General features: G+C 36.3%; 1 protein-coding gene across 4 annotated transcripts in view; it reads left to right on the forward strand.

The window, feature by feature from the left end:
* Positions 1-13,431, forward strand: part of col5a1 (procollagen, type V, alpha 1) — a 110,907-nt gene extending 97,476 nt beyond the window's left edge. Inside the window, exons 49-66 of one of the 4 annotated variants that reach the window (XM_067374953.1) lie at positions 874-927; positions 1,041-1,148; positions 1,235-1,288; positions 1,382-1,435; positions 1,518-1,571; positions 1,728-1,781; positions 1,886-1,993; positions 2,641-2,694; positions 2,786-2,839; positions 3,034-3,141; positions 3,229-3,282; positions 3,644-3,679; positions 3,791-3,844; positions 5,478-5,739; positions 6,148-6,260; positions 8,165-8,233; positions 10,580-10,813; positions 10,893-13,431. In XM_067374953.1, coding sequence (XP_067231054.1) covers positions 874-927; positions 1,041-1,148; positions 1,235-1,288; positions 1,382-1,435; positions 1,518-1,571; positions 1,728-1,781; positions 1,886-1,993; positions 2,641-2,694; positions 2,786-2,839; positions 3,034-3,141; positions 3,229-3,282; positions 3,644-3,679; positions 3,791-3,844; positions 5,478-5,739; positions 6,148-6,260; positions 8,165-8,233; positions 10,580-10,813; positions 10,893-11,039 — 1,671 coding nt within the window. In that variant the 3' untranslated portion in view covers positions 11,040-13,431. Of the gene's footprint in view, positions 1-873; positions 928-1,040; positions 1,149-1,234; positions 1,289-1,381; positions 1,436-1,517; positions 1,572-1,727; positions 1,782-1,885; positions 1,994-2,640; positions 2,695-2,785; positions 2,840-3,033; positions 3,142-3,228; positions 3,283-3,643; positions 3,680-3,790; positions 3,845-5,477; positions 5,740-6,147; positions 6,261-6,716; positions 7,090-8,164; positions 8,355-10,579; positions 10,814-10,892 lie in introns of those variants that run through there. The other 3 variants (XM_067374954.1, XM_067374955.1, XM_067374956.1) reach the window with 3 other exon arrangements.
* Positions 13,432-13,637: the final 206 nt, after the last annotated feature.

Consider the following 13,637-nt stretch of genomic DNA (forward strand, 5'->3'; position numbering starts at 1 on the left):
TTTTTTTATGTACACAAAATAGTATAGATTTTTAATTTTGGTTATTTATTATTATTTATTTTTTATGTAGACAAAATAGTATAGAATTTTAATTTCAGTTTATTTATTTTTATTTAGACACAATAGTATAGATATTTAATTTTGGTTATTTATTTTTTATTAATTTTTTATTTAGACAAAATTGTATAGAATTTTAATTTTCATTGTTTATTTTTGTTCTTTGTGTATTTATTTTTTTAGAAAAAAATATATAGAATTTTTCTTTTCAGTTATAGAATTCATTTATCAGTTATCAGTCATAACATAAAAATAATTATCAGCTCATCAATATCAATCAGAATAGAACAATGAAATAAAATAATTTAAATATATCATAGACTGAAGAAGGGACCTGAGTCATATGTATATGTATACCAGAATATTATAGAAACTTGTGGATGGGCTTTTTTGACAGTGTGCTAAAAAAACACTCAGAAAAACTTAGCAACTACCCACAACTGCTTAGCTTCATGGCAGTTACTTTTGCACCAGTAACAACAGTCAGAAAATGTGCAAGTCTAGTTTTCATATTTTTTGTTTGTCAAAGTGTCATTGATCCAATTCCAAACTGTCTGGATATATTATAATTTTCATTCTCATCTGATGGCTAATGGAAGTGGACATCGTCAAGGTCATTTGTTTGTCTGAATATTGATGTTGCACAGATTTTCATGCAAGAATGTGCCGTTCTGCGGAGGAAAGCAGATTTGCTGATGAGACAGTGAATAATGATGCTGACGTGCTCTTCTGTCCAATGGAGAAAACCTCTGCAGTGTTTGGGAGAAAAAGAGTGTGTGATACCATGTTTACTTACATCTCTATCTTTTTCTGTAGGGAGACTCTGGTGAAGCAGGAGAACCTGGCCCACAGGGAGACGTCGGCCCTCCAGTACGGCAAAAACACTCACAAACAAACAAAATCACACATTCAACACCCTAAAACATCACTGCTGAAAGTCTCAGAATAACACATTCTTATTTCATACCTTGTGTGTGTTTTAGGGTCCAAGAGGAGAGCGAGGAGAAAAGGGAGAGGCCGGACCCGCTGGTTCTGCTGGTCCCCCAGGACCAAAAGGACCACCAGGAGATGATGGTCCTAAAGGAAGTCCTGTAAGTTCCCACTGTGCTCACATCTAACACACTTATAAGACCATGCAATTACCATGTTTCTGATTAAATATTGGTTTGATTTTCAGGGTCCAAGTGGATTCCCTGGTGATCCTGGTCCTCCTGGAGAGCCAGGTCCATCTGTAAGTACTATTAATATATTTGAATGTAGTTGTTCCAAAGACATTTTCTGGTTGTTTTTCAGGAAGTGACATCACTTTTTCTTCCTCCTACAGGGTTTGGATGGTGCTCCAGGTGATAAGGGTGACGATGGAGAGCCTGGTCAGCCAGTGAGTGCTTTAAATGCTGCATACCTATGTGTGTTTCCTAATGATTGCTACTTTTATAATACTGTTTATTTGTTTCTTTCAGGGATCCCCTGGACCTACTGGTGAAACTGGCCCTACTGGTCCTCCAGGAAAGAGAGTGAGTAATGCTTTAAAACATCATTTAAATGCATTGAACTAGAGTGCTAAATTAACTTTTAACCACACCTGGAGCCAAAAATACTCCTGACTAAGCCATATATATTAATATTAATATACTTTTAAATAATATACGGATATATGGCTTTCTCTTTAGGGACCTCCTGGACCTGCTGGACCTGAAGGAAGACAGGGAGAGAAGGGTGCCAAGGTAACATGCACACATTTATACACACTTGCATGCACTTATATTACAGTACAGTCACAAAAACCTTACTGCATTGGTTTTGATGGTTTTGTGTGTCTCTGAATCAGGGTGAATCTGGTCTGGAGGGTCCAGCTGGTAAGACGGGTCCAGTTGGCCCTCAGGGAAGCCCTGGAAAACCTGGTCCTGAGGGTCTGAGAGGTGTGCCTGGACCAGTGGTGAGTGATAATGGACCAGCCTGACAGCCATACACAGCTCATTAGATCCTAATGTCAGATTTTATGTTAAATGTATTTGGTGAATCGCACACAAAAACTGTTACTGATTTCACTACAAAATCAAAACAAATATATATTGTGCATAAAGAAATTGGAGTCATAGATTTAAGATTTTTAGTTTAAAGATTATAAAAGATTTAAGATGAAAAAAAGTTTGCATTTCTATATTGCAACAAAAATGGCATATTTAAAATCCATAGTATTAATAAATGAATCATTAAGATTTTTATTGTAAGATCAATGAAGCTCTTTCTTCTCAATTTTCTCTTTAAATGTATGCATTCTTATATTATATATATATTTTTTTTATTTAAATTTTGTAGTATGAAGCATTTTTTCCTTAATTTTCCTCATTACTGTAACATGAAATTGATATTAATTCTCCAAAATATTTTTGAACAACTGCAGCTTTTATGTTTTCATCATGCCAATGCCATATTTTTTTCTCTTTGGATTTTCGGCTGAAATAATACTGACAATTTGAGTAAAAATCATCCTTTCAGCTTCCAAGATATAACACACAGTTCTGTCTATGGCAGTGATTCTGGTTTGGTGTTAATAAATGGATCTTTTTGGTTCTGATGTAGGGAGAACAAGGACTGCCTGGTGCTCCTGGACCTGACGGACCCCCTGGACCGATGGTACCAACATGTTATTCCTCTGAGAATGAGTTCATTACAGTCTAAAATGACAATCCACAGTCCTCACTCTTCTTGTCTTTCTCTCTCTCAGGGTCCTCCTGGCCTGCCTGGATTGAAGGGAGATACTGGTATTAAAGGTGAAAAGGTGAGAGAAGCAAATTCATCTTTGATACTCCTAATTAACCAGACTGTCATGCTGTCTAGGTAGGTAGCTTACTAGCTTTTGGAATAGAGCTGTAGCATTGACTTTATATGTTAATTGAACTCTGGCTGGCGTTATTGATTATGAATGAGTATGTTCATTACAGCTGAGTTTAGTAATCACTTGGGTTGTTTCAGGGTCATCCTGGTCTCATTGGACTCATTGGACCTCCAGGAGAACAGGGAGAGAAGGGAGACAGAGGGCTGCCGGGTCCACAAGGATCTTCAGGACCTAAAGGAGACACTGTATGGAGCAAGTTTACACACATATAGCAAAAAAAAAATTCTAAATCTTTACAAAGCAGTCATCACAATCTGTGTCTTTTTCTACAGGGTATTGCAGGTCCCTCTGGACCTATTGGACCCATTGGACCACCTGGTCTCCCGGTACCGTTTTCTGACATTTCTTTGAAATCCTTTATGATGTACATTAATGGAAATAGTCAAGGTTCTTCCTGATTCTTAGGTTCAGCATATATAACTTTCATCTTATCAAGAACCATTTTTGACTGTTTAAGGTTTCTGAGGTGCAATATGGTTCTTGGGAGATTAAAAATCTTCATTATATTATTGTTTAGAGTTCTGTGTTCTTTAAAGTACCAGCAGGTGTTTTCTAAAGAACTGGAGAGTAAAATCCTTTTAAACTGTTCTCCTATGGTTTGATGTTATTTGATTAGATGTTATTATTTCATATGTAAAATAATAAATTCTCCATAATAATTTATGTTTGAATTTCACTTTTGTTCAGGGTCCTCCTGGTCCTAAAGGTGCTAAAGGATCATCTGTAAGTTATTCATGTTCTTATTCAAATACTGCTGTTTAATTTGGAATTTAATTAGCAGTTCAATATATCATCTTTAATTACCTAAACCTTCTTCTGGTTGTGTCCCTATAGGGTCAGACTGGCCCGAAGGGTGAAACTGGAATACCGGGACCTCCTGGACCTCCTGTACGTAACTAAGTTTAACACAAAATTGAACTATAAAACAAGCCAAACTAAACACATAAACGTGTTACTCCACTGAGAGATAACTGCATATTTTACCTGATGATTTTGCTGTAGATGTTATGTAAGTATAATTGAGGTCTGAGGTTATGTAGTGTAAACTGAATCTGTTAAGATTCCTCTGAGAGATTATGTGGATATTGCTTTCTTGAGAAAACCTGATATATCATATCTACGAATTGTTTTGGTTCCTGTTTCCACACAATGAGAGCAACAACTTGAGGTCACAGAGAGAAATGCAAGTTAATGTCAGTGTAACGTTCTAATTGTTTAGATGTATAATCATAAATATGGTTATTTTTCAGGTTTATTACAGTGCTTTTTATTATTGGGCTTTTTGCCACATTTATTTATAGAGTGAGATAGAGTAAGAAATAGAACAGGAAACAATTAGAAGTATGAAGAATGCCCTAGCAATCACCCACAACACCCCAACAACCAACTTGCAAAACCCTAGTGACTGTCCAGAAAAGCCATAGAAACCACCCGAAACACACTAGAAACACCTGCTTATATATGGCTTTTTAAATACCCAGAACACCTTAGCAAGCACAGAGTTGCATCTTAGCAACCACTAAAACATTTGCATGGTCAGCAGTTGCCTAACAACACCCTAATAACCATCCAAACATTGTAGTAGTGAGTTTTGCACAGTCAGGCACGTTTTCCAACAATTTAGTAATTGCCTAGCAACCACCTAGAACACCCTAGCAACCTAGCAGCTATTTAAATCACCTTAGCAACAGCCTAACAACATCCTACTCACCACCCAAATGTTGTGAACACTCATATTTTCCAACAATTTATTAGCGGCCTAGTAAACACATTGCAAAAAACACACTAGCAACCATCCAGAAGTTCCTAGCAGTCACTCAGAACACCTTAGCAACACCCTAGTAACCACCAAAACACAGCCAAGCATATCCCTAGATCTCCCAAAACCCAAGCAATGTCCTAGCAACAACCTAGAACACCCTAGCAACCACCCAGAATATCCTAGCAGCTACATAGAGCAACTTAGCAAATGCATAATAACACCCTACTAACCACCCAAACATTGTGGCTGTGAATTTTTGTATGGGTAAGAACCACTCATGTTTTCCAACATTTTAGTAGCTCCCTAGCAAACCACATTGCAAAACCCCAAAAACTACCCAAAATGTCCTAGAAACACACTAGCAACCACCTAAAAACACTCTATCAACCATCCAGAAGTCCCTAGCATTTACTCAGAACACCTTAGCAACACCCTATTAACCACCTAAACATTGTCGTAACATATTTTACACAACCAAGTAAATCCCTAGATCTTCCAAAACCCAAGCAATATCCCAGCAACAACCTAGCAACCATTTAGAAAACCCTAGCAGCTACATAGGAAATCCTAACAACACCCTAGTAACCATCCAAACATTGTGGCTGTGAATTTGTATGGGTAAGAACCACTCACATACCAACATTTTAGTAGCTCCCTAGCAACCCTCCAAACATTGTGAATTTTAAACCTGTACTCTTAATATTTTTCTAATGCTTTAAGGAATGTCATGTGAATATTAACGGTTGTCTTCTTGTCTAGGGTCCACCTGGTGATGTCATTCACCCTCTGCCCATCCAGTCCAGCCCAAAACGGGCAAAGAGGAACATTGATGCCAGCCAGGTGATGGACGACGCTGCAGATGCCAACTACAAAGACTATGAGGACGGCATGGAGGAGATATTCGGCTCTCTGAACTCTCTCAAACTGGAGATTGAACAGATGAAACACCCGCTGGGCACACAGAGTAACCCCGCCCGCACCTGCAAAGACCTACAGCTGTGCCACCCAGATTTCCCAGATGGTATTTATCTCTCTCTCACACACACACACAATTTTTAATTTCAAAGCGCGTTAATGACTGTTTTACACAAAGCATCAGTAAAAACAACAATAACAGAAATAGACAGAAGGTACCATGATGCTAATAAAAAAATTAAATAAAATATTATACAACACATAAATCTAACAATATACTGTAGATATAGCAACATACAATTATAATTTATTATATAATAATTTAATTAAAGTCATCTTCATTTGGAGGCTTTAATTGCATATTGACCTTTGCAGTTAATTACTATGAGTTAATTGGCATATCATGTAATTAATTTAATTCACAGCCCTGTATGAAATGAATCTCCTTTGAAATATTCAATTTAGTACATATACTGTAGCTTATGATGGATCGCCCTTCTCTCCCTCATTTCAGGTGAATACTGGATTGATCCGAACCAGGGCTGCTCCAGAGACTCTTTCAAAGTTTACTGTAACTTCACAGCAGGTGGCGAGAGCTGCATCTTCCCTGATAAAAAGAGCGAAGGGGTAAGAAATGTTCTCCTGACAGCCACAAAGCAAAACACCTTGGAACGACTTCATAGAAGTCCAGATCTGGAGTAAAACAGTTTTGATGTCAGAATCGCAATGCACAACAACACTCAAAATTAAGATGAACACACTAACATTTCACAACTCACATTTCAAGTATAGTCCATAGATTCCTGAAAAACCTCCAGAGAGAAATTGTTCAGCTTAGCATGCAGTGAGGAAGAGACATACAGTCTGTTCAATATGTCACATTGTCTTAAGGTCACATCTGATTTCCAGCAGATTTGCTGGAGGGTTTTTTGTCCACTGAAAATCTATGGAAAGATGTACTCTGCACATCAGAATGACATATTGAACGTCTTGTACTTTCTTTCATGGACGGTAGTTTTTGTTCTCATCAAACTGAATGAGGTCTGTACCAGAAACTCAACTCAAAGATTTATTCTTTATTAGATTCTGCACAGAAGTGTGACGAGTTGTTTGCCTTAATGAGTCTCAGAAGCGTCACTGATGGAGAATCACTCAGTGGGGTGTGAAGGTGACTCTAACTAACAAACAACAGAACTTCAGTGCTTCCGCAGGTTCACCCTTCACTCCAGCAGATGCAACCAACAACAAACAATAACCTCCTCAGGCCTATTCTCACCAAGAACAAATATTTGATATGGCAAGCTTTTAATTCAAACCAACCTTTGCATTCTGATGGACCTCTTCATACTGGATGCTTAATTTTTTTGTGCCAAAATTTTGGGGTGGGATTTTTTTTTCACTCAGCAAGAGAGCAAGTGAAATCTGCCTCACACAAGTGATTGTTTTGCATGAAAGCATATGAACATTATGACCCCGTTAACAATGGATATGTAAATTCATCCTGAAAAAAAAAAAAATTTTTTTAGGTTTTTAGTCATATTTTTGTTTGTTTAGCAAAAATATTTATATAATTAAATTATTTTTTAAACAGTTTTTAGGTTTTTAGTCACATTTTTTTTGTTTAGCAAATTTTTTTTTATAAAATTAATTTTTTTTTCTTAATTTTTAGGTTTTTGTTACATTTTTTTATTTTTCAAGGCATTTTTGTTTACTGTGTACTCCTAAAACAAATTATTTCATAAAATTTAAATAATATTGTTATTATTGGTATATGAATGTTTTGACCCTCTTACCACAAGATGTGAACTTTTATCCTGAAAGAAAATGTTTAATTTGTTTTTTTTAGGTTTTTTAGTCATATTTTTGTTTGTTCAGCAAACATATTTTATCAAATTAAATTATATAATTATATATTTTTTAGTTTTTTTTTAAAAGGCATTTATTTGTTTACTGTGTACTCCATAAAACAAATTTTTGTTTATAAAATTAAAATTATATTGTTATTATTGTATATATACATTTTTTTTAGGTTTTTAAGATACATTTTTTTCTTCGCTCAGCAAGAAATATATATAAATATATATATATATATATATATAATATTATTATATTAAAATAATATTATTAACTAATGTAAATATTTTTATTATTTTTATATTTTTATCTTAGGTTTATTTTTTGGTCTTTATTTTGGTTTGCTCAGCAAAATATATTATGATTATATATTAGATTAGATTATAGTTGTGTATACAAAGATTGCTTTCATAGAGGCATAGATTGCATTGTATTAGTTGTATGGCTTTTGGATTAATGTGTTAATTTACAACACAATGGCCAAAGACATTCATCTACAGTACATGTCCACAACAGTTAAAACGTGCAAACTGGATGCAGGAACATGTGAATGCCCCTGTCACGGACATATTAACAACTACACTGAAAAACAGATTCCCATAGGCTGTCTTTTCTACTCTCGTCTGTCTCTCATCTCTCTTCAGTATTGACTCCAGTTAACTCTCTCTCTCTCTCAGGCCAGGCTCACCTCTTGGGTGAAGGAGAATCCGGGGTCGTGGTTCAGTGAATTCAAACGTGGTAAACTGGTAAGAGTGACTCCTCTTTTTTGTCCTCCTGAAATAGTCTCCTATTTTACAGAGCAAAATGGCTCGCTGGCCCAAAGACAGTCCAGGCACATGGTATAGTCGCTACAAGAGAGGGTCCATGGTAAGTAGGAATGCATGAGAGAAGGGACCCGGTGCCGAGGGTCCACGGATCCTGGGCGATCGGTCTCTTGAAGGCCCGTGCTTCTGCATGCTTCTCGGATCCCTTCGTGGCCGAGCATGGTCATCATCAGAACAGCAGCAAAAAGTGTTTTGCTCAGACTTATGGGTAATCTGAGGGCTGTGGGTGGAGACGTCAGTCAGTCTGTTGACCCAAAAAAAGGTTAAACTCTAATTTACCCTAGATTTATAGATTTGTGTGTGAAAGGTCTGACTGATGGAATCCAACCTGTCTTCTGTTACTGTAAGATTGACAAAATCAGCTTGAAGTAACCGAGTCCATTGTAGATCTGCTCCAAATGCTAGACACTCACCTATTTATGGTGAAAAAGACAGTACAAAGAAGATCCCCTAAGTCCTTGTGTTATGCTTCATGTGATTATTTTGATTATATTTTAATTGCTGCCGAGGAAGAGCGTTTCAAACCCATAACTATGAGGATCTATTTCACATAACAGCTGCTGCCTTAGAAGGTAGATACTAGATAGTAGGCTGTTCACTAGCATTTGGAACAGAGCCTTTGTGTCTGTGGTGGATCTCAGTCACTTCACTGAGCTTCTGGGTTCAGCCTCTCTTGACATGCAGCTGTGATCATGAGGTAATGTGGTCATGGGCAGGTGTTCTTGGTGAGTTGCATGCATGCATGGAAGGTCAATGCATATGAGTGTGTGGGCGGAGCTCCTAATCGTAAGTATATCATGATGTGTGTGTGTGTGTGCATGGAGCATGTGCTCGCTCTCTCAGTCAGTCACATATGTGTGTGTTTGTGGATCAGAGGAGATGGAGTTTTCTTCTAAACATGGGTTGGTATATTCAAGAATGAAAACAAAACATTTGCATATTTTCCGTAATGCAAATGTTGCATCACACCACAAGGGGAGAAATTGCATACAAACCAGTACAACTCATTTGAATATATTAGCGATATTTTTCAGTGGAGTCTGTAACAAAATGAGTTTGTCATCCATGTTTAAATGTGTAAATGAATTTGGGTTTAATACATGCAGCACAAATCTGTACTGAGAAGTTTTGTGCTCTTACCTGACTGATGAAACAAACTTTTAATGAGGTAATGATTTGATGAGGAAGTTATTTAGCAAGTCTGCATTAAATTGATCAAAAATACAAGTAAAGAAATGTATATGTTGCAAAAGATTTGTTTCAAATAAGTGAAAATGAAGTGAAAGTGACATGTGGCCACAACTGCCCGAATGCTGTTCTTTTGAACTTTCTGTTCATCAAAGGAATGTATCTCAGTTTCCACAAAAGTATTGCGCAGCACAACTGCTTTCAAAATTGATGATAATGAGAAATGTTTCTTGAGCAGTAAAATCAGCATATTAGAATGATTTCTGAAGGATCATGTGACACTGAAGACTGGAATAATGATGCTGAAAATTCAGCTTTGATCACAGGAATAAATTACATTTAAACATATATTAAAATAGAAAACAGTTATTATAAATTGTAATAATATTTCAAAATAATACTATTTTTACTGTATTTTTGATCAAATAAATGCAACATTGATAACCCGGAATCTTTTGACCGGTTTTGTATATGCATATACATACATACATACATACATAATTGTTACAGCTAATATTTATTCAAATGATAACTTGAACAAATGTAATTTTTTTTTTTGTCTTAAAAATGTATTTACAAAATATTTTAAACAAGATACATTTAGTTTAAGCAAAACTGTAATATATAAAGATATTAATTCTTGTTTTTTAGAGAATATGTCTTATTATTTTTTTTTAACCTTTTTGGTAATTATTATTATTTTTTTTTTCTTAACCTGAAATATTCCTTTTTAGCCATTGTAGAATTTTAACCCCAAATCTTAAACAGCAGTCAGCAGTGTTGGTACGTAATCTAGTAACATGTAAAGTAATGCATTACTTTTAAATTTACAATAAAATATCTGAGTTACTTTTTCAAATAAGTAACTCAAGTTACTTTGTTTTCCCATTTATTGAATGATACTTCTGTCTCCATGTTGAGGGAAATCAGGAGTGAAGTAACTCTCCCCAACACTGGAAGTCAGTGACCATAAAGTACCATTGAACCGGAGGGGTGTGATGTGTAGTTTTCAACAGAACCTCTAGGGGGCATTTTTCCAGCCGTCATCCAGACCACATTGCTGTCTTTTTCTCTGTGCAGCTCTCGTACGTGGACGCGGAGGGCAATCCAATCGGAGTGGTGCAGATGACATTCCTGCGTTTACTCAGTGCCACGGCTCGACAGAACCTGACCTACAACTGTTACCAGTCGGTAGCTTGGCATGACCAGGATCTTGACAATTACGATAAAGCCATCCGCTTCCTGGGCTCCAACGATGAGGAGATGTCTTACGATAACAACCCGTACATCAGAGCCGCCGTCGACGGCTGCGCGGTAAGAGTCTTTTTAGCAAGTTTAAAGGGAAATCTCTTATAAAGGATGTTCGTAATGCTCCCTTTCTTTCCTCCCGCAGTTGAAAAAGGGCTATGAAAAGACTATTCTTGAGATCAACACACCTAAAGTGGAGCAGGTACCATTTGTTGACATTATGTTTAACGATTTCGGCGGAGCAACGCAGAAGTTCGGCTTTGAGGTCGGACCGGCCTGCTTCATCGGCTAAGACTGCTCAGCGAGCACACGCGAACCAAACATATTCATTTTCTCCAAAAAAAACAAAAACAAAACACAAGAAAGAAATAGGATGACTTATTTGTAAAGTTTTGTGTTTCCAAACAAACCCAACCGATACCAAGTAAGGATAAAAGAAATTTGAAGAAAGAATGGATGTGTAAACAATGGGTTCTTATAACAGAGCAACCTTTTTAACCTCAGTGTACCCTCTGCATCACATGCAAGTTTTGAAACTGGATGAGGTCATCGATCATGTCTCTCCCAGCCACGCCCACTTTACGCTTGTCTGACTCTTTGTCCCTCCCACAGGCTGTATAGACAGAATAGATCCATCTTTTTATTTCCCGCCTGTTCTTGGACTCGTATCGCTGCGCACGTCCGGTTTGGCATTTTCGTACGAGAAATCTTTTCAGTTGGTTTGTTTGCTTGGGTTTTATGCTGTTCCTCTTTCCACTTCTAAGCTTTGTGTTTTTTGTGCATACTTGTCTTCCATTCCCTGGAATGGTGATTATATATATAAATATATATAAATATTTTTTTTTTCTATGTTTGTAAGTACTTTCTGTATATTTTTTTTTTTCTGGTGAAGTGTTTTTTAGGTTCTGGCTTCAAAACATGCATGTGAACCCATTGAGCGATAAGGACAGAGCTGCTGGTTATTGGATTTTTTTATTTTTTTTATTTTTTTTTAAATCACATACAAAATATCTGAACCCTCCCAAATAAAGAGCCTAAGGAAATTTCCAGTGAATCTGAAATAAGGAAATTAATAAAGTATGACAAAAAAAGCAACTGCAACAGCAACAAAATGTCTTCTTGCAGATGTAAACAACGTCTTTTTGTAATTTAAACAACAAAATGACAATAAAAGTAAGAAACAGCCGTAATGTGAGCATTAATTTGCTACCTGTCATGTTGAACCGGTTTCTGTGGGTCTGTGAGATCATGACCCATGTGCATGAGGGGAATCTTTGATCTGACGTTCATGAATCTGTGCTTCCCTGTATCAGAAGAGCACACCATCACACTGAGGAAACACAATATCGGTAAACTAGGTGCTATTTCCTTCTGTCTGTGGTGCTACCAATATATACCTTTTTTCCTGTAATTGTTTGTTGTAACTGAAAACGGCTCTGCGGTAATGCCCAAGTGGTTCCACGTCCTCTTTTCAAAGTCCTAGCTTTGCTTCCCGAGGTGGCGAAGTACTTTTATGCATGCCATAAAATCATATTCATTTATAGATGAGAACACATTTTCTTCTGTTATCATTCCTCAGCACATTTGACAATGTCCAGATTGTTACATATGAAGATAATTTATGGTCTTCCAAAGGCTTTAGCTCACACTTTGCATTACAATGTTCATATATCGCAGACTATTTACATTAAGTACTTTGTCATTTGAAATGGTTAAATGGAGCACAATTACTGTTAATGCTGTTGTGTAACATGGACCCTGTAATGTAAAGTGTTATGAAAATCAAAAGCTTTTCACGTACTAAAAGTTTTAGCATTTGAAACCGCTCTGGAGAATTAGCTTGGGACCTTTTGATTAGATATTTTTGGAGGGTTCTGTGAATATATTTTAACCAAAACGCTTAGAGGAATGAATAGTTAACGTCACTGCCGATTTCAGCTTTCCTTCCAAAGAGATTTCTCTTAATTTAAGAGACTTGAAGACCAAGAATCAGATTGTCTTGTGTGGTTATTCAAGTATGTTGTACATTCGCTAGCATATTCCTTCTTCACCTGTTAGAATTGTGAGGATTTGTTGTCATTGACTAGAGCCGTCTTGATATTCATCTATCATCTGTTGCCACATTTTCCTGCACCCTTTTGTTCTGCTTTTGACCACTAGACTTGCTACTGCAAAATCTTGCTCTCCAATTTTTAATTGAATATGACTTGAACTGTTTTTCTTTTAAGAGGATTCAACATGGAATATGCAGTTTTGACACAATTTTATCAGTACGAAACAAAATGAATTTCAACCGATTCTTCTGTATATTTCAAAACCAGCAGTAATGCTGCCAATAAAGTTTATTCTGTTTTTTTTTTTTGTCTTTGTGATGTTTGTTTATTTGTTTGTTTGTTTGTTTGTTTTTGCAGTCGTGTCAAACCTGTGTACGAGCAGATAGAAGAGATATTGGTTTTTTTGTCAATAAATTCAAGTTTACTGTGTCCACACCCACCCTTGTATGTCTTTTGAAGCATTAAAACTTTCTTGTATGCATGAAATTGTTAAGCTTTCTCTTGATGTTTCTTCCCACAGCCACAATTTCTTTTATCAGTGGTTTGATACATCCTCACAGTGCTCAGATGAAAACAGGCCTGTCCTTCATTGTGAAATGGAGAGAGAGCGATGTTTGTTGTAACTCTCTACCAAAGCCCATGTTCCTTTTGTAGTATATTTATTGTATTATTTAAAAATAATAAATGTTAATTGATACCAGTAGTGTTCTTGATATCTGATAAATATATATCTGATATCAGATATACATCCTTATATCTGAACTGTTATCAGTGTGATACATTATGTAGAGATGCATGTGAAATGAAATTTAGAGATGATCAGTGCTCATACACAC

Source organism: Chanodichthys erythropterus, chromosome 22 (assembly GCF_024489055.1).
Source record: "Chanodichthys erythropterus isolate Z2021 chromosome 22, ASM2448905v1, whole genome shotgun sequence".
NCBI classification, from domain to species: Eukaryota; Metazoa; Chordata; class Actinopteri; order Cypriniformes; family Xenocyprididae; genus Chanodichthys; species Chanodichthys erythropterus.